We start from the raw sequence: 21,074 nt of genomic DNA on the forward strand, positions 1-21,074 counted from the left end.
GATCAGTGAGTTAGAATTAAAGTTTGTTATTTGGAAGGTGCATAGACAGAAAGTCCTTAGTAGAGGCTCTGGGATGGGAACATTCGGCTGTGAGAGTGAGTGTGATGTGTGTAGAAGTTTCATGGTAAAGCATGTACAAAGCCTACTTTGTCAGACAGAATACAGATAGGTCCAATGGGTGATACAGTACCTGAGGAGTTTCCTAGCCAAAAGTCAAGAGTTTTACTTTGATCATAAATTATTTGGAGCCCCTTGAGGATTCTGCAAAGGTATGTATGTCAGTAGCTTTGAAACGGTATTGATGATCAGATTTTCTTTTGCATTCACAATATTGCTAGATTCTGTTATTTATTCTCTAATATCCTAGCCCTGCCCTAGACCAAGACTTCACAGTGCAGCTCTGTAGATAGTTTGTTGCTTGGTCCAGCCTAGTCATGAAAGCAGACTTTGGTATGAGATGTAGGCTAATTCCTTAAAAAATCTATGAGCCAGTATGAGACCTAATAAACTTCACTTCTAAAATCCCCTCTTACCCCTTTGCTTATTCATCAGATGTTTTTAATCCCATCCTATAACCATGAGTGAAGGGAGGTAGGCCTTGTCTTAATGGGGAGGAATTTGGACAGGTTTTTTTTTAAAAGATCTTCAGGTTTCTGGTAGAAAGTATGGTTGTGGTGAATGTGTCTGCTTTGTGTTTGACTCCTTTACCCTTGGACAATGCCCTCACAGCATCAGAATCTCTTCTTTTTTCTTTTTTTGGCATGCTCACAGGTTCTTCAATCTTAAGAAGGCTGAAGATACCTGTACTAAAAGAGTTTGACAGATTATAGTTTTTAAAGAATTATATGATAGATCTTTCAGATAAATGAGAATTTGAGATGCCAGGAAGTCAGTAAAATATTTGAATCCATCTTATAGACATACTTACTGAGTTAAGAATATGGTACTGAGTCTCATTGGATGGGACATACATGAGGGACCAGTCCACCACAGGGATTGATTCTGGAGTTGTGTTTATTTAGTACCTGCATCCTTGATTTAGATGTTGGAATTAACAACCTGTTCATTGTAGCCTCTGATTGGGCAGGGCTCCTCATACCTCAAAAGTAAAGAAAATCAAATCCAAACTAATTGAGAAAAACTAGAGAAATGGACTGCCTACGCAAGGTAATATTTAATTACCCAAATGCAAGGAAATATAATTGGGGATTAAAATCAATATAGGCCAGGACTGGAAACACCTGGATTAAGTAGACATAAAATATATTTTGAGAAAAATAAAGGACCATAAGGGGAGTAAGCAGAGCCCCAGCAATAGACTCTTGGTGCTGAAGGGTGTGATGTCATACACTGAGGTCGGTCAAAAGGATACAATGACAAAGCTAAGATTAGACCTGCTGTGTTCTGGGTTTCTTATAACCATTTAGAGTTTCTGGTTTGGGTTTTCATTTTGAGAAGAATGTGGAGAATTTTGAATCAAGAAAAGGGCAATAAAAATGAGTAGGCTGGAAAAATCAGACCTAAACAAAGGTTAGAAGCCTGGGACTGGGGCACAGATGCTGCCTGAGAGTGCCAGCAGGCAGGGAGGGCATCACATCAGGGGAGCCATCTCTGTAAGGGGGTCTGCTCTAGCAGGTTTTACCACTAGGTATGGGGGAGAGGGAATGGTCCTTGCATTGAACTTTATATGTTGGGTTTTTTATTTGTGATAAAATTTCAGTTAATTAGAACTTAATTTCCCAGAATTCCTAATTAACTAAAATCTCTAATGTCTTGCTTTTCTTTTTCTTTCTTTCTTTTTTTTAATGTGTTATTTATATATGAGAGGAGCAGATGACAAGAAAACAAGCTCAAATTAGATATTTGGTCAAAAGAAGCAATTTGTAATTGCCTAGGGTCATTACAGCTTCAGCCTCATCTCTCATATCTTCTACTTCACCCTCAAGATTGTAGAGCAGTCATTGATGTTCATTGTCCTGAGGTACTTCAAGATCATCAAAGGTAGATAGTTTTCAATAAAAAGGTTAAAACAGGATTTTCTGGCTAACTTTAATTTAATCCCAGAGTTAAATTTTAAAAACCATATTTTGAGCATTCTGGTTTATCAGATTTTTAGTGTACAAGGGGGTAAAAAATGCAAATGAAGGGGAATTGTAAAGGCTTTATTATAAAAACTGCTGATTAGCTATTCTTCATTTCCACAGAAAGCAGAATTAGAGGAAATGGGCTTAGTTTGCAGCAGGAGAGTTTAGGGTAGATATAAGGAAGAACTTTCTGATAGTAAGGGTTATTTGAATTGGAATACACTACTGTGGGAAATAGTTGTGTGTCCATCCCTATAAACAGTCCCATGACTCAAAGTCTTAGTGGAGCCCTTCTTCAAGAACCGTTGATGTTTTTAGGTCTAGGACCTACTTCCATTCCTCATCTTCCCCATTCCTCCTGCTCTTGTCCCTTCTTTTGGCAGTATTTTATAGGCAGCCTCAGGACAAATCTCTCTGACTCATGGGGAAGTCCTTGACCTGTCTTGGGGACACATTGCTGTGGAGATAGCCGGAGAGTGGGAAAAGGAACAGTAAGAAGCCAGGCATAAAATAGCAAATAAGAAACCAACTAGTAGTAATTATTCTCTTGGTTATGTTTTTTGATACAGAATTTTTAGAAATTCCTCCTTTCAACAAGCAATATACAGAATCCCAGCTTCGAGCAGGAGCTGGCTATATCCTTGAAGACTTCAATGAAGCCCAGGTAAGGAGTTCCTTTGTGTAGTTTTTCAGAGTGGCAAAGATACAAATGTATTTGCTATACTGAGAAGAAGCCTAAGAGGGGTGAGGGAAATTGGGTGAAGGAGCCAGAGGTCTCAGAACTGGAAACTACCAGAAAATTACTGCATGCAATAGAATTTTTATTGCATCCAGCAAAGAGTTGTTACAACTTTGGCTTGAATAAGAGAAGTGGTTCTGTTGCTGGGACCAAAATAGATTGACATTTGTTTAGTAGAAATGTCTATTAAAGTTGCTGATTCTTAGTCTGAAATACACAGGGTTTGGTTGTTCCTTGAGGATTTCATAGGAGCCCTGGTGGCACAGTGGTTAAAGTACTTGGCTGCTAACTGAAAGATCAGCAGTTTGAACCCATTAGTCACACTTCAGGAGAAAAGTTGTGGCAGCCTTGGAAACCCTATGGGGCAGTGCTTCTCTGTTCTTTAGGGTCGCTATCTGAGCTGGAATCAACTCAATGGTGATGGGTTTTGAAGATTTAGTCCCTCAGGAAGTATGTGAGACAGGGAGATAAGTAGGTTGAAACCACCTGGGCCTTTCAGTGAGAAAAGTGGCTTTGGCAGAAGGATAGCTAATCAAATTTGGATTACCTTTGGGAGTCTTCAGATCTGTTCTCCATGGCTTATTAAAGCTCTTCTGGGGCTTTCCATAAAAGTTATCAGACTCATGGTCTCTGTATCTTCTAGTGTAACACAGCCTACCAGTGTCTCCTAATTGCGGATCAGCATTGTCGAACCCGAAAGTACTTCTTGTGCCTTGCCAGTGGAATTCCTTGTGTATCTCATGTCTGGGTCCATGACAGTTGCCATGCCAACCAGCTCCAGAACTACCGCAATTATTTGTTGCCAGCTGGGTACAGCCTTGAAGAGCAAAGAATTCTGGATTGGTGAGTTTGAGAGGCCATCTAAAACTATAATAGACACGAAGACAGCAGGCTTTTGGATGAGAGAAGTTAGGTGAGTGAGTGTTAACAGCATCTGGAATGAGGGAAGGATAAATTAAGGAATCTGAATGGTTTGAAATTATTTCAGCAGTTCTTTTAGTTTATTTCTCTAGGATATATTGTTAGGGACCTTTGGACAGTGTGTGAGGATTTGTATGTTGATTCAGTATTCTTAACCTGTGAGGCTAAGGAACTAGTTTTAAACAAGGCATTAAGAAAATAACAGGCTCAGGAACATGATTTGGATTACTTGTGGCCCTAGGACAAATATGGAAAGCAGAAGGGTTTGCCATGTTCTCTGGCCAGGATCCCAGAGAATGTACATCATTCACAGGAGGGAAGATGAGGGTGTAATACGTGTGCTATGATACAAGGCTTAGTTTTGAAAGCATTCAGATGTCCTTGAGCCCCTCTGCAGGGCAGCTGTTTGAGAGATATTACCTGTCATGCTAAGGTCATTCAAATTATAAGGTAATTGTGTCTGACTGACTCCTTCATAGGCAACCCCGAGAAAAACCCTTCCAGAATCTGAAGGTACTGTTGGTATCAGATCAACAACAAAACTTTCTGGAGCTCTGGTCTGAGATCCTCATGACTGGGGGGGCAGCCTCTGTGAAGCAGCACCATTCAAGTGCCCATAACAAAGGTACCTGGAAAGGGGGGTGGGTGTGTGTGTCTGTGTCTGTTGATTGCTCCAAGGATGTCCTTAGACTCATAGCTGCTAGGCCTTATGGTCTAAGTCTCAGCCCTAGTAGGTCGACTTTATCCATGTTTCTAAGAGAAAAAAATACCACCTTCAAGATGTGAGCCAACATAAATTGAGCATTGGGTTGCTCTTGCTTCTACTGGTTTCCAGTGGCATTTTTGCTCATATTTCTACAAGGTCAGCATATAATGGAACTCTGTACTTTTGTTGTGATCAGTAGCACTGTTTCACATAGAAGGGCTTTAGTTTGGACAGAGTGGGTGTATTTGCTAGAAGGCATAGCTGTCTGTCAGTGGAGGGCTAGATGTGCCTCCCTTCCTCATTCACTTTCTCCCATTTTTGCAGATATTGCTTTGGGGGTATTTGATGTGGTGGTGACAGACCCCTCATGCCCAGCCTCGGTGCTGAAGTGTGCTGAAGCATTGCAGCTGCCTGTGGTGTCACAAGAGTGGGTGATCCAGTGTCTCATTGTTGGGGACAGAATTGGATTCAAGCAACACCCAAAATATAAACACGATTATGTTTCTCGCTAAAGATACTTGGTCTTACTGGTTTTATTCTCTGCTGTTGTGAAGATTGTGTTTTAACCAGGTTTTAAATGTGTCTTGTGTGTAACTGGATTCCTTGCATGGATCTTGTATATAGTTTTATTTGCTGGACTTTTATGATAAAATAAATGTTGAATCTCTTTGGTTGTAGTAACTGGGAGTTTTTCATCCATTTCTTTGAGCAAGATAAAATATCCTCTCTGAGGTTTTCAGTTGGCTTGTTCACTTTAGGACAGTTAGCCAAGAAAAACAAAGTTAGGAATGAATTTAATAACTTTCTGTGGAATTTCATTGGTTATCCTAGGCTATCTATCTAAAATTCTGTATATTAATAACCACTTTACTTTAAAGTAGGTGAGGGTCCAGATTGATAGTTTGCCAGAAGCCGAGTGGCTTTGGTCATGATCTAAGTTTCCTGACAATTTAAAGAAAATGTCTTCTTCTCTTTAGAGCTGAACTCACTAACAGCTGACCTGTGGGTACTCCCAGCTCTCAGAAAAGGATTAATTACTGTACTTGGTGGGATAACTTTCTCCAAGGATAAACTCAAGAAGCACATGCGAGAACACTTGGAAATGTTAAAAACTCCAGCCAGAAGTCCAATATTTCAATTTTTATTATTGTCACAATTGCTGTGAGGCATTCCTTTGCTCCCCATATTCATCATCATTCCTGTTTACATTTGCACAATCTCTCAAACTGCTGTAGTCAACAAATTTCTGTAAAGCGCTGTCAAAGAGTCAATATTTTAGGCTTTGTGGGCCATTTGGTCTGTTTCAACCACCTACTCTTCTGTGGTAGCCTGAAACTAGCCATACATAATAAGTAAACTAATGAGCATGGCTGTGTTTCAATGAAACTTTTTGTTTACAAAAACACGTGGCAGGCAGTAGTAGTTTGCCAGCCCCTGCTCCAGAGATCGCAGTGGAAGGGGTTAATGTTAGCTGAGAACAGCAGGGAGTAAGGGTGTAAGGTATGCGTGGAAGCTGTGGTACAGAGGATCAGATACAGTGGCCACACACTGAGGCCAGTATAAATACATGCTTTTTATGGTTGGGGAGGGTGGTTCAATGAATATATTGGTTCACATTGATATGAACTTTATTGGTTACCATTGACAGTGGGACCACATTACAAAAAATGCCACTCCTGGGGGTTCTATTAAGATGGGATAATTGGGCCTTTAACTTTCAGTATTTGAAATCTGATAATATGATCTCAAGTTTTTCTTAATGACCTTTTTCTTGGGAAACAAAAATACTTTAAATACATTATCATTAACTAGAAATGCCTTTTTGTCAGTCTGAAATTAGGAAAATGAGAAATTAATGGCAAAATTCTTCAGATTCACAGTTTTCATATCCTTAAGGATGGGAAATTCAACCTCAATTTCCTGAAGGAAGAAAAATAATCTGTGTAGGCATAAATTACTTGGAAGGAGGTAGTGATGGTAACATATGACATTCAACCTATTTAAAGGCAGTCCCTGGATTACTAATGAATTCTGTTCCTCAATCTGTCTTAAAGTTGAATACCTGTGTAAATCAGAAGAGTTAGGTATGGTTTGTATCTAATGTCAGAAGTCAAATATTTGTTTGTCTTGGTGTACAGTATATAGTGTACCTTTCTATGCATAAATAATATTAAGTATTTCCAGATACATTAAAGTATCTTTAACATAGTAATACAGTAATAATAATGTTTTGATACATGTCACAAAGTAATGCCTGTTTGTTATTATGAACCACTATGTATGTACCTAGAATTTTTAATGTAATAGATTCTATGGAGATTGGTTCATACCCCATAAGTAACCCAGGGACTGCCTGTATAAACACGATTCCTTTTCACATATGAGCCACAAAATATTTACCTTCCTGATACATATAGTTTACTATTGTATCTTCCACAGCTTAAACAGTTCCTAGGTACATAGTAGGTGTGCAGTAAATGACTCTTGAATAAATGCACATACCCAACAAATGTTCCAAATGTACTGTAGTCAGGGCACTTGCATTGTCAACAGGGAATAACTGACTTGATACATCCTCCTCGGTGGATGAATTTAAAAACTCTCATGAAGTGTGGCAGACCCCTTCCATATAGGGATTATGGGGATGATTTGTAACCCTGGATATTCATTAATTGCTTCTAGGAGAAAAGGTATAGCTCTCACCAGGTTGTAGACATTTGGTGTGTGGCTAGAAAATGGAATGCTTGTTTTGAATCTTCTTTTACAGACTTGAGAACATGATGAGACCGACTGTCATTTTGGTTGAGGTACCAGAAAATTTCACATGCCGAAACTACAAGAAAAAGATTTTCATTAAGTATCATGCTTTCCCAGGATTATCTTCAAAGAAATATGGCTCAGGGCAACCTCTGATCTAGAAGATGTCATCTTAAAACTCAAAAGATAGTAGAATCTGAGGAGAAAGGGGGAACAACTAAGTGCTTTTCTGTATGTGAATGAGAGAAAGCAGAAGAGGAGGATTTACGTTGCCAACTTCCACTGATTCTAACGATTAAATTGAAAAAGCTAAGCACTGGAAGCCTTTCACAGATGAGGAAGCAGGAGGGGCTGGTGAGGCAAAGTTAGACAGCTAATTAATGTCAGCATTGAGAATCCAAGCCACACTGCCTCCCCACACAGTGGTACACATCTTAGGAAAGAATTTAAAATCCATTTCAGTCCCAGGCATTTTAATATTTTACTATGATGATTTTTAGAAAACCCCTTGCACTTGAGTTGATTCCAACTCATAGAGACCCTATGTACCAACCACAAAAGCCAAAGATGAGGAAATTGAAGATTTCTACCAACTTCTGCAGTCTGAAATTGACTGAACATACAATCAAGATGTGTTGATTATCACTGGTGACTGGAATGCAAAAGTTGGAATCAAAGAAGAGTCACCAGTAGTTGGAAAATAAGGCCTTGGTGACAAATAACACTGGAGATCGCATGATAGAATTTTTGCAAGACCAACGACTTATTCATTGCAAATACCTTTTTCAACAACATAAATGATGGCTATCTATATATGTGGACTTTGCCGGACGGAGTACATAGGAATCAGATTGACTACATTTGTGTCAAGAAGTGATGGAGAAGTTCAATATCTTCAGCCAAAATAAGGCCAGGAACTGATTGTGGAACAGACCATCAACTACTCATAAGTTGAAGTTAAAGACAATTAAAACAAGTCCACGAGAGCCAAAATATGACCTTGATAATATGTCTCCTGAATTTAGAGACCATCTAAAGGATAGATTTGATGCATTGAACACCAGTGACCAAAAACTACTGGAATTGTGGGATGACATCAAGGACATCATCCATGAAGAAAGCAAGAGATCATTAAAAAGATAAGAAAGGAAGAACAGACAAAAATGGATGTCAGAAGACTCTGAAACTTGCCCTTGAACAGAGAGTAGCTAAAGCAAACGTAAGAAATGACAAGATAATAGAGCTGAATAGAAGATTTCCAAGAGCATCTTGAGAGGACAAAGCCAATTATTACAATAAAATGTGCAAAGACCTGCAGTTAGAAAACCAAAAGGGAAGAACACACTCAGCATTTCTCAAGCTGAAAGAACTAAAGAAAAAATTCAAGTCTCAAGTTGCAATATTGAAAGATTCTATGGGCAAAATACTGAATGATGCAGGAAACGTCAAATGAAGATGGAATACACAGAGTCATTGTACCAAAAAGAATTGGTCAGTGTTCATCCATTTCAGGAGGTAGCATATGATCAAGAACCAATGGTATTGAAGGCAGAAGTCGAGGCTGCACTGAAAGAACTGGTGAAGAACAAGGCTCCAGGAATTGATAGAACATCCACTGAGGTGTTTCAACAAATGGATGCCACACTGGAGGCGCACTCACTCGGTTATGCCAAGAAATTTGGAAGACAGCTACCTGGCCAACTGACTTCAAGAGATCCATATTTGTACCCATTCCAAAGAAAGGTGATCTCACAGAATGTGAAAATTATTGAACAATATCATTAATATCACATGCAAGTAAAATCTTACTTTAGATAATTAAAAAATGGTTGCAGCAGTATATTGGCAGAGAACTTCCTGAAACACAAGTTGGTTTCAGAAGAGGATGTGGAACTACGGATATCATTGCTGATGTCAGATGGGTCTTAGCTGAAAGCAAAGAATACCACCAGAAAGATGTTTACTTATGTTTTATTGACTATGCAAAAGCATTTGATTGTCTGGATGATAACAAATTATGGGTAACATTGAGATGAATGGGAATTCCAGAACACTTGATTGTACTCATGAGGAACCTGTACATAGATCAGGAGGCTGTCATTCAAACAGAACAAGGGGATACTGCATGGTTCAAAATCAAGGGAGTGCAGCAGGGTTGTATCCCTTTACCATACTTGGTCAATTTGTATGCTGAGCAAATAATCCAATAAACTGGATTATATGAAGAAGAACATGGCATCAGGAGTAGAGGAAGACTCGAGTATTAACAACCTGCGATACACAGATGACACAACTTTGCTTGCTGAAAATGACACAACTTTGCTTGCTGAAAATGATGTTGACTTGAAGCACTTACTGATGAAGATTAAAGACTACAGTCTTCAGTATGGATTACACCTCAATATAAAGGAAACAAAAATCCTCACAACTCGTCCAGTAAACAGCTTCATGGTAGATGGAGAATAGACTGAAGTTGTCAAGGATTTCATATTACTTGGTTCTGCAATCAACACCAATGGAAGCAGTAGTCAAGACATCAGATGACATATTGAGCAAATCTGCAAAAGACCTTTTTCAAATGATGAAGAGCAAAGTGTCTCCTTGAAGAGCAAGGTGCGCCCAACCCATCCATGGTATTTTCAGTCACCTCTTATGCATGTGAGAGCTGGACAATGAATAAGAAGACTGAAGAAGAGTTGATACTTTTTGAGTTGTGGTGCTGGAGAAGAATGCTAACAGTACCATGGTCTGCTAAAAGGACTCACAGATCTGTCCTGGAAGAAGTGCAGCTGGAATGCTCTTTGGAAGTGAGAATGGCCAGACTTTGTCTCACCTACTTTGATCATGTTGTCAGAAGGAACCATTCCCTAGAGAAGGATATCATGGTTGGTAAAGTAGGTCAGTGAAGAAGGAGAAGGCCACTGTGACACTGGCTGCAACAATGGGCTCAGGATAGCAAGGATCGTGAGGCTGGCAGAGGAGCAGGCAGTGTTTCCTTTTGCTGTGCACAGGCTTTTTAAGAGTCTGAGACAACTTGATGGCACCTACCAACTACAACATAGTGACCCTGTGCCACATATAAAGCAAACTGCCACATCTTTCTCCTGTGGAGCAGCTGATAGGTTCAAAACACTGACCTTTTGTGTAGCAGCCAAGTGCTTAACCACTGTGCTGCCAGGACTCCTTTTACTAGAAAATAATCTTTCCTTTTTCTTTCTAAGCCTTGGTGTCCTTGTTTATAAAATTGGGGGTATTTAGATGATGACTAAAGTCTCCTTCCAACTCTGGAAACCAAACAGTAAAAAAAGTTTATTGAATCCATAAAAAAGGTTCCTACCTGCCCAGAGTTCCACCAGCCTGGGTGTAATATTTGTTATAATCTAGTCGTAACAGGAGTTGAGCCAAGTCTGAGTTGATCTGATGATTACGTACACTGGAAAGAATCTTGAAAAGGAGGGAAGACTGGCGGCTAAAGCCCTGCAAAGAGAAGAACTCTGTCATCATCTTAACCTCACCAATGTTCTTCATGGAAAGTGACGTGTGTGTGGGGCGGGAGGGGAAGGAAAGGGGGCAGTGGAGTTCCTTGGAAAAGCCTTCCTTGAAATTCTACACAACCACCTGGCCTTCTCACATTCTCACTTCTGTTAGCTCCTAAAATGACTTCTTACTCTACCAAGTCCATAGAATGAATGATTTCCTATAAAGGTGCTTTCATTCTTAGTAGAATTTAGCAGCTGGTTTCAAATTAATATATTCTATTGGATTTTACAATATAATATAATTTTAATATAATCTACAGGATTTGGGGACACCCTGAGTGTGTTTGTTATAGGTAGGTAATTATAATCTCAGTGAAATAAGGGGTTCGTCAAGGATGTACGTGAATAGGAAGTAAGAAAATGAGAACAAAGCCAATGCATATTTGGTGGGCTGAATAAACTATTCAAGGCAGAACTATTTTTGAATGCTGTGAGTGGCATGTAATGGTCTGCTTCAAAATCAACTGATACCAACATTTTTATCTTTACGTCTTGTTATTTCTATCTGCATGTACTGGGAAAATGTTTTATTGACTTGGGGCAAGATCATGATGCTCCATTGGCAAAACCACCTCTAGTTCTTTGGACAGGACTGCTTATCTCACAATGGCCAAGGCAACTCACCTTCACAAGAATAGCCAGCTGTGCAGCTCCCCGCTCATCCAGTGGGCCTAGGTTCTGACTGACCAGCGAGCAAAAACTATGACACAGATCTAGGATTTCATTCAGGCAGTGAAACACCTATCCAAGAAGCATAACTGGCATTAGGAAGGGCAGGAAGATACATCTGTGAAATTAAAAACTTGGGAAAATACGTAAGAGCATAGCTACTTTTAAGTCTCTTGCCAGCCCCTCAAAATGCCACTTGTGTAGAACAAACTTGTCCCTTTCTGGCAAAGATACCATCGTTCTTAGTTACCTTTGCACAGGACCTCCACTGTAATGACGTTAGGCTAGTCCTCACTCCTTGGACCCACTGAGTGGTGATCCTGCCTGTGAGCTTGGCTTTCAGTGTTGGTCCTGTGTCTGGTAAACTCTTCCCTTTAAGGCCAGTTCAAATTCAATTCAGTGAAGTGTTTCCTTCCCCACCACAGCCTTTAACGAACCCCTAACTTCTATTATCTTGGCATTTGTTCAGGCTTCCTGTGTTGTTACTGCTTTTTCTATGTATATATGCCTGGCCTCTCCAATTAGACTGTGAGCTCCTTAGGGGCAGAGCCATTACTTAAACCTCTTTGTATCCCCAGTGCTTTGTGCACAGTAAGTAAATAATAAATACTTATTGATGACGACTTGCTCTGATACTCTGCTTTTCCCCAAGGAACTTGGCTGAGTCTACCTGTCATAATGGTTTTCAGTTATTTTCAATTCACAGAATGCTTTGGAATGGTACCTATCTAACTCACTTTTTCTAGGTATGGCAAAAATAGCCCCAAATATCAGAAACAAAGGGAAGTCTGTTGTTTCTTGTGTGACATAACAATTAGCTCACACAAAAGATGAAGCATAACCATTATAGTAGAAACTATACAAGGGGTCATTTCAGTGTTCCTGGTTTTTATCCTCGAGTTGGAACCACTTGTGAGCTTTTAAAATGACTGATGCCTGGATCTTATTTCAGAGATTCTAATTTTAGTGGTCTAGGTCTTAGATTTTTGAAAAGCTCCCCAGATTATTCCAAAGTACAGATAAGGATGAGATAAATTACCCTAAAGGAAGGCCACACACATACTACTCCAGTTGTTTGTAAACACACCTTTCAACAATTGATCTATCCTGGTCCAAGATTTCTAGAAAATAATTCTATATGTATTTTTGTTGGTCTTTGATGTCAGAAGGATTCTTGAATTTCTTTAAATCCTTCCTTCTGGGGGCTAAGCACATATTTTTTTTATCTATAGCTGCTTATCACCTCCATTATATAATCCAGAAATTAAAAGACATTTAAGTTCCCTTTAACATTCCTTTTAAGTTTTGCTTCATAAGTAGTTTAAAATGCTTAAAAATAGAGATTGAACAGTTGCTTAATGATAGCTCAATATCTTGTCAACTCCAAGTGCCTAAAGGAACAGTCAGAAACCAAGCAACCATACTTACAGGTTTCAGCAAGATAAAGGACTGAGCCAGCAAATTGCTCAGGAAGTGGTCGTGAGCCAATCGGATGCTTTCAAAGTCTCGGGTAGAATTGATTTGATGAAGCAGCTGTGAGAACTGAGACTCCAGCACATCTACCTGACAGACAGTTGCACAAATAATTTTAGCACCCTGCAAAATCTGATTACTCAGGGACAATGAATGAGATGCCTGACAGGATGAAATAGAAAATTTCTGCCCCCATTCATCTTCATCCTAACCAAGCCACTTTAAGGTTGACCAAAGACACCCTAATTTTGCCCAACCTTGCAGAAAGTTATCTGCCTACATCCTAACAACCTCCAGTGTCTTAGCCAACCCTTGCTAACTCAAGCCACTCATACTGCATCTCCTCCACTCACTGAGTAAAGTCCTATAGGATTCCAGAAGTTATATAGCAAACTATAAAAATAATGGCCAAAGCAACAATTAATGCATTGCTGATACTAAGGACTCTATTCCTTAACCTCCATCCATTTATTTCTACTTTCCCCTAAAATGCCCCTAAGACACACACCTAGGAATACAGTCCCCACATTTTCTCAAACCTCAGTATTACCAAATGGAGGATTATAATCTCTCTTCAATCCTTCCTGCCAGCCTCACGGACTTCTCTTCATACCCCTCTTCCTTCTACTTATCCCTCAGTACAGACCTGGAGATAATACTGAAGATTATCCACCAAGAATGCCATGTGATTTCGTAGGCGCCACTTGACTGCATCGGTCTGGTTGGACTTGAGGTGTTTGCGCTGCATTTGCAGGGCCCAGCAGTGCTGCAGTTGAGCTTGAACCCGGCGCACACTCAGCAAGTACTTGAAAACAACATTGTACCTGGACAGAGACACCAAGCCATTCAAGATCACCCCACCCTCAAAACAGACCCTACAGACCCACCCCTCCCCGAAAAAGGAAGAAAAGAAGAATGGCCAGAGATGTCTACAACTGAACTGTGGTTTATTTATACAATGGAATATTACATAGCAGTCAAAATGAATGACCTACAACCATCCAACACAACAAAATGAATCTTAGTAATATAATTTTGATTGAAAAAGAAAATCTTAGAAGATTACATATAACCTGAAACCCTGCAAATAAAAAGTACACACACACACACATGTATATATGTTGTTGTTGTTACATGCCGTCGAGTTGGACCTGACTCATAGCAACCCCTCCTTGGGTTTCCGAGGCAGTTATCACTACGGAAGTAGATTGCCCCATCTTCCATTATAAAATTATATGAAAAGGAAAGTAAGAATACATGGAATTTAAGATAGTGGTTACCCTGGCTGAGAAGAAGCAAGGAGAGGTCTGGGGAGGATCATATAGGTAGATAAACATTATTGTCAGTGTTCTGTACTAGAAGGTGCTTTTATGGCTCGTCTGTGTGTATGTGTTAAGGAAGGAAGGAGGCTCTTGCATAGACCAATAATAGAGTATTTTACGGACCAAGAATTGTGATTAATGCTATTCTCTGTTCCTAAAGCCCAAAGAACAAACTTCTGCCTCTCAGCAAGTTCAGGGACTAATTAATGCTGAGACCCCATACTGAGAAGACATGTGAGAACTTATCCCTGGTAGAACTAGATATACCGACTTGTTCTTAGGCAGGCTTACAGAAGAAAATGTGATTCTTTCTGGTTTTTTAAATTATCTATTTCTGTGGAACAAACATACCAAAATAGTAGACATATTTGTATGCTGATTTGAAGAAACTCTACCATAAGAAGACATTTTTCAGATAACAGGAAATCTCAATATGCACTGGGTATTAGATAATAAAGAATTATTGTTAATTTTGTTGGGTGATAATGGCATTATAGGTATGTTAAAAATATGCCTTTTTTGAATTGCCTACTAAAAGTGAAATGACGTGTCTGAAGAAAGCTCTGGCTTTAAAAAGCTCTAGAAAAAAAAGGGAGGGATAGATGAAACAACAGAATGTTGATGGCTATTGAAGGTGGGTAATGAGGACATGGGAATTTGTTAGAGTCTTTATTTCTATTACATTTGTTTATATTTTTCATAATAAACAAAAACAATTTCTAAACTCTAAGTTTTTTTAAAGTGTTAAGAGCCTATCAAGTTAGGTGTTAAGTGGACCGTTCACCTGTGGACACCGAATTACGGAGCTTTGGAGGCTCTTTAACAAATCCATGCAGCTTACCTAGGTGGGCCATGGGGGCTGAACCTGCCACAGAATCTTCTCCCTCAACCAGCATCCTCTCTTCCAGTTTATGCCCACTCTATCCTACTCTAAGCTTATCTACCTTCAAAAAGTAGAGAGTGCTGTGAAGAGGGAGAATGAAGAAGAGGTAGCCCTTTTGTTCCTTTGTTTTCTCTCTCTGCACTCCTCCAGCATCACTGAGCATCACAGGTTTCATCCTCCACCAAAGCCAGAGGCTGGTTCTCTAACCAGTAATAGGGTTTGGAAAGTCTTTGGAAATGGTGTGGGGATAGATTTCAGAGGCCTCCCAGTCAAGTATACTTCTCCTACCTCCTTCCTCTAGAGCTCTAGTTCCTGTCTGCTTTGGGGACACTGGGTCCAGACCAGGGCCAAGCAACAGCACTTATTTGGCAGGGTCTCAGAAGCAAGAACAAACCTGATCAGATAGAGTCTGCTAGCACCCAGGTCCAGATCCTTTATTCCATCCCCCCAGCTTGGCTGCCCTGCTGCCTCTCCCTGGGGATAAGAAGGTGATTTCCCCAGAGACTGAAATCCACAGTAGATATTCAGGTAAACCAACAAAAAATTACAAAAGTTAGGGAGGGGCTTTGTTAGATTTGATACAGTTATCAAGGGTGAGACTCTCCAGGTGATGCCTAAGACTGCATTTTCCAGAGGTTATAAACTGACAGGCTGCAATATTTTATTATTACAGTTTCTTTAAAAATTTTCAATCTGGATCATTTTAGGTAGGCTTTCATCACCCTCCATTTCATTTGATGGTCCACCACTCCCTGCTTTCTCACATCCACAGCTTCACTTTTAATGCTACCTCCTAGCCCCAGAAGGCATCTTGAGTTTGCAATCTCTGATTTACAGAGATTGCTAAAAACTCGCTGGTTGCTATCTTGCTCCCAACAATTCTATTCCTGTTGATTTCTTCCCTTAGAAGTAAGGTGGGTAATATTTACTCGTAAGAAACTCAGGAGTACTCACTTTTCTAGGACAGCAGGAGTAAAGAGAATGTGTAGTGGCCACTGCACTTTGTAGGAAAGACCTAGGGCTGCCCAGCCAGACGCAGGGGCTTCCCGGGGAGAAGTTTCCCGAGAAGGCCCTTCTCTTGCCTGAGTACAATCTGCAGGGATCAAGAAAAGAAAAAGAACACTTGTCAGTGTAGAACCAGAGCCTCAACAGGGTGAACAGCATTCACGAGGCAATAGCTCACTCGAGCCTGCGCTGTCAGAAAGGCAGAGGGCAAGGAAACTTCCACACGAGAGTCTCCGGAGGCTTTTAGACATTCTTTTTTCAGCTTTAAAGTCTAGAGGCTGATAAATAGGGAAAATAAATACGGACTATTCAAGTCCACCGGAATTCCACTGCCATCGAGTCAATTCTCACTCAGCAACCCTTTTTTGGGCAGAGTAGAACTGCCCTGTAGAGTTTCCAAAGCTGTAAATCTTTACAGAAAACAGACTGCCTCATCTGTCTCCCATGGAGCAGCTGGTGGGTTCAAACTGCCAACGTTTTGGTTAGTAGCCCAGCACTTTAGCCACTGGACCACCAGAGCTCCCTGTACCATTCCAGCAGCAAGACAGAAGAAGAAAAGTGGCCTGGGTATCTTCCTGAAGCCCGGTGGACCTCCCTGTTTCCTGTATAAAATGAGGGTACCAGCTAAGACCATCTCGAAGGTCCAAAATTACATGGTCTCTGTGGAGGTGGATGGAAGCTGAGATGGGAAGATAGATGATGACCAGTAGCAGCAGAAAGAATGGCAAACCTTTATGCTCCTTTCCATGATACTCAATTGTCAAGTGCAACAGAGGGAGAAGGTTGTCATCATCTAGCAATACCTTGTGTGCTGACTGTTGAAAGGCCACATTCACATCTATAAGAAAGAACACATGAGCTGACAAGAATGCTTGGCTACAATACAAACACAGACTCCTCCAGCTTTCTGTGTCTCCCCTAGCTGCCTGACATTAATAGAGAGAGGACTTAGTGACACTGTTGCTTTTGCCTGACTAGCATTCATCCCCCTCCCTTCTCCTGTTGCAATAATAACACTCTGATTTTCCTAGAAGAATCAGCCCCACCTAGTACAATATATGCAGTTCCAGTGGGATCAACGATACTTGATTCTAGGAGCAAGTAGGTAACCCAAGCATGAGCAAACAGAATGTATTACTCTGCCGTGTTCCAGTATTTTGTTTAGGTACAAACATGACACAAATCAGACCAACCCAGCCAGTGAACTCTATTCAGACTCTTAAGTGAAGCTTTTTTTCCTAAACAAAGAAGGACTTAGGATGTAAGCTTGGTGTTGCTGAAGGCCATCTTGCCACCATATGGAGAGGGCCTGCCTGGGAAGAAAAGCAGAGGTGAAAGACAGAAAGAGACCAAGTCTTAAAGGTATCACATGAGTCATTGGACAAATTTTGCCTAGAGCCATCAAACCTCTGGGCTTTTCAGTTATGTGAATCAATTTATTATATACTTAACAAATCAATAAACTTGCCTCTTTTTTCCCACTTTGCGTGAGTTTGAGTTGTTTTTCTTGTAACTACAACCAAAAAAGTCCTATTTAAGTACAGTGGGCATCCACTGTTACACTGAGCTAATAAAATGGGACCCTGACTCCCTCTACCACTGATTTCATGTTTTGGTTTTGATACATACCCAACTCTACTCATGTAGTTTGAATAGCAATGGTCATCTTATTTATCACTGACTGGTCAAGAGGTAGACACTTTACCTAACCAGGCATATCCTAAATCTCTGACCTCTTTGACCAAAGTGATTAATAACAGGGATAGGTATATCATCTGAGCCAGACCAATCAAAGCCCCTTCCTTGAAATTTTTTAACTTGCTACTGGAAAGCCCAAGTTTGCTTGCATCAGTATAAGATAGTATGATGCATGTTCCTGGGAGCTGTTGGTGGTCATGGTTCTAGGTGGGACTGGAAGGTCACCAAAGAGCACACAAGAGGCACAAATAAAATATGGTTAAGAGAGAAAGAATGCTAGTAGAATCCATGTCCCTAGTTTCATTCATTTGGAGGCCCAATTACACTTACTCCACTGGAATTTTAGATAAACATTAGCAAATACATTTCCCTTTTCTACCAAAGTTACTTCTGGTTGGATTTCTATCATTCACAACCTAAAGCATTCTAATACAACACTTTAAATAGCAGTAAGTCCCAATGTATCCCATGAGGTGTATTTGGCTATAATCCAATGAGATAAAATCCCTGGCTTGAAGGCCTACACCAACTCTTCCAGGAAGGGTCACAGGCCAAGTGCTGTTCCAATGACCTCAGTGAGAAGCCTACCTGAAAGGGCCTTCAATCTTTGGAAACACTGTCCTGTAACTCACCAGGATGCTCTTATGTGGAAAAGGATTAAATGGTTTGGCAACAGCAAAAAAAACCCTGCAACTTCAGTAAGCTAGCAATTTTCAGGGCCAGAGGCAATTACCATGCTCAGTTACTGCAGTAGGTGGTGTTTTTAACATGTGTTGAGCTGTGTCAATGAAGGCCTGAAACAGTTCTCCACGTCCCAGAAGGTAAAAGTCTTTAATGATCTGAGAAAATAATTTCAATTTACAATTCAGTAAAATCAAGCAGGAACAGAAGCTCCTCACTATTACACATATAATAAAATATCTAATCTTACCAGTTTGCGTCCAACCTACAAAAGGATATATAGGCTTTTGGCATTTAAAGGGGGCATACTTAGCAATTCCTCATGACAGGATGACTGGTGTATGTCTGACATCATTTATTCAAGGCCAATAAAATTACATTATGCCAGAAGAAAATATACACCCAAATCTTTGTATTATAGTAGATTTGTGGCATTAGGTATAATTTGAGCACCTGGATAAAGATGTATGAGGCCACTTTAGAAGTCTGGGTATAGGCAACCAGTGGTCTCAGGAAAGGTTAGCGAATGAAAGCCATTTCCCACCAGTATCATTTTAAGAGTTGAACAGCTAAACTTTTACCTTCAGCTGACCCAGTAAATCTGACTCTTCTACCATGAGCTTCCAGAGATGCTGTGAAAAGAACCAACAAAACAGGGACAAAATTTCATTATGAAGAAAACCCTGCAAATAATTAAAAAAAAAAAAAAACTGCCATCAAGTCAATTTCAACTCACAGCAACCTTATATAGTTCTGTACAAATCTAGTAATGCATTGAAAAAAGAACATACACCATGACCAAGGTGGGTCAATTCCAGCAATCAGAGGATAATTGAACAGTAAAAAAACAAAACCAAACAAACAACAAAAACCAGATGGGAATGTTCTGAAATTAGATGGTGGTGATGACTGCAAAACATTGCGAATATACTAAAATCAGTGAACTGTACACTTTAAAATGGCTAAAATGTTAAATTTTATGTTATGTAGCTTTTATCTCAATAACTTTTTTTTTTTTTTAATGTGAATGTCTTTTTACCACGTTAGAGGTTAAAGGATAAAAACCACGCAATCATCTCAATAGATGAAGAAAAAAAATCTGGTAAAATTCAACATCCATTCATGATTAAAAGAAGGGAAAAAAAGAAAAGAGAAAAATAAGAAAACTAGAAGGAAACTTCTTTATGCTGATAAGGGCAATGCCATTAACATGAAAAGGTGAAGGCAGGTCTGCCTCTATTATTAAAGGGGATGCTTTTCATATCTTCTTGCCCAACTCTCTCAAACAAGCTAAGCTCTGACCACATTAAGAAGAAACAAAAGCCAACTGCTCAATTTCCAGGGAACCTGTCCATCTTCCTAAAAAAGATACAAGATGCAAGACAGACCTCAGCCACAGTGCTACGGATGCGATCCACCACCTGCTCAAAATCCACCAGGTTGAAGAGCGGCTGCTGCTTGAGTCGATGCAGCTCCGCAGCAAAAGTGTCCTCCTGGTTTTTCAAAATGGATCCTGCCAAACAGAAAGGCACTATGAAAGGGAGTCAGAGGGCACAGGTAAGCCCTGGAGCAGGCTGATGGCAGTGTACAGCTCCTTCACCTGCTTCTCGGGAAAGCATGGCAATAGTTGTGCTTAAATCTCACCACATAAATCTCAGGAGCCACTCATTCTAACCAGGTATACTTCTGGACCACACAATATTAAGTAAGAAGAACCTTTGAAGATGTAGGACACTGGGCAAAGAGATTCCTACCTTTTCTAGTTAGGTTCACATTTTGATTCTCAAACATCTGGACAGATTCTCCAACAAAGAGGATTTTCTCAGCCACCCTCACTGGTATGTAGGATGGCAAAATCTCCACCCGCAGGGAAAACTGCTTTAGAGATGGTGCCAACATGTTCTCTTCCTCAATCAGGCGCTACTCAAGGAAAGAATCCAAATGAGAGATGAGGCAGGAAGAAAAGGAAAACATCCAGTTACTCTCCCAACTGTGATTTATCCTTCCCAGAGGAAGGATTTTAAATCTGAAGCTGCACAATTCTTTTTTTTTACTGTGATTTGGGTGAAGATTTACAGAGCAAATTCACTTTCCATACAGCAGTTCACATACTTTGTCTCATGACATTGATCACAGTTTACCACAATGCAACAGCTCCCCTCTCACTTCCTCCCCATAGTTACCTCTTCCCAGTGTCCATCACTCCCTGCCCTCCTGCCCCCTGAGCTGTCTCCCTGTGCATAAGCAGCCCTTCTTTCTCCCATGGTTGTTGTCTCCAAGGAGTGTGTCTACCTGAGGTAAATGTTCAACTCATATGCCTGTCTTTTGTTTGGCTGGAAACCACGGGTGTGGATTCAATTACAGACCTGAAGGGCAGCTAGGGGCCATAGTCTCAGTGGTTCCACCAAGCTCTATCAGACCAGCAAACCTGGTCCCCAACCCCCTTTTTATTTCCTCCAAATGATTCTGAGTTTTGTTCCACATTGCTCTCCCACTCTATCAAGGATCTCCTACATAGATCCTCTTCCAAGTGGATGACAGTGGTAGCCAGGCACCATCTAGTTCTTCTGGTCTCATAGTCGTATAGGCTGCAGATC

General features: G+C 40.3%; 2 protein-coding genes across 2 annotated transcripts in view; one reads left to right on the plus strand and one right to left on the minus strand.

The window, feature by feature from the left end:
• The window catches only part of TP53BP1 (tumor protein p53 binding protein 1), a 96,446-nt gene extending 91,484 nt beyond the window's left edge, over positions 1-4,962 (plus strand). Inside the window, exons 25-28 of the mRNA XM_042783696.1 lie at positions 2,654-2,748; positions 3,467-3,666; positions 4,224-4,369; positions 4,775-4,962. Of these exons, the coding sequence (XP_042639630.1) occupies positions 2,654-2,748; positions 3,467-3,666; positions 4,224-4,369; positions 4,775-4,962 (629 nt within the window). The remainder of the gene's footprint in view (positions 1-2,653; positions 2,749-3,466; positions 3,667-4,223; positions 4,370-4,774) is intronic.
• A 5,578-nt stretch (positions 4,963-10,540) lies between these two features.
• The window catches only part of TUBGCP4 (tubulin gamma complex associated protein 4), a 33,772-nt gene continuing 23,238 nt past the window's right edge, over positions 10,541-21,074 (minus strand). The window contains exons 8-18 of the mRNA XM_007935259.1: positions 20,232-20,397; positions 19,866-19,990; positions 19,059-19,109; positions 18,530-18,635; positions 16,829-16,936; positions 16,720-16,722; positions 16,048-16,186; positions 13,535-13,712; positions 12,844-12,978; positions 11,371-11,487; positions 10,541-10,684 (exon numbers count right to left, since the gene is read on the minus strand). Of these exons, the coding sequence (XP_007933450.1) occupies positions 10,541-10,684; positions 11,371-11,487; positions 12,844-12,978; positions 13,535-13,712; positions 16,048-16,186; positions 16,720-16,722; positions 16,829-16,936; positions 18,530-18,635; positions 19,059-19,109; positions 19,866-19,990; positions 20,232-20,397 (1,272 nt within the window). The remainder of the gene's footprint in view (positions 10,685-11,370; positions 11,488-12,843; positions 12,979-13,534; positions 13,713-16,047; positions 16,187-16,719; positions 16,723-16,828; positions 16,937-18,529; positions 18,636-19,058; positions 19,110-19,865; positions 19,991-20,231; positions 20,398-21,074) is intronic.

Source organism: Orycteropus afer, unplaced genomic scaffold, assembly GCF_000298275.1.
Source record: "Orycteropus afer afer isolate SDZICR_OR568_19922 unplaced genomic scaffold, OryAfe1.0 scaffold00026, whole genome shotgun sequence".
Classification (NCBI taxonomy): Eukaryota; Metazoa; Chordata; class Mammalia; order Tubulidentata; family Orycteropodidae; genus Orycteropus; species Orycteropus afer.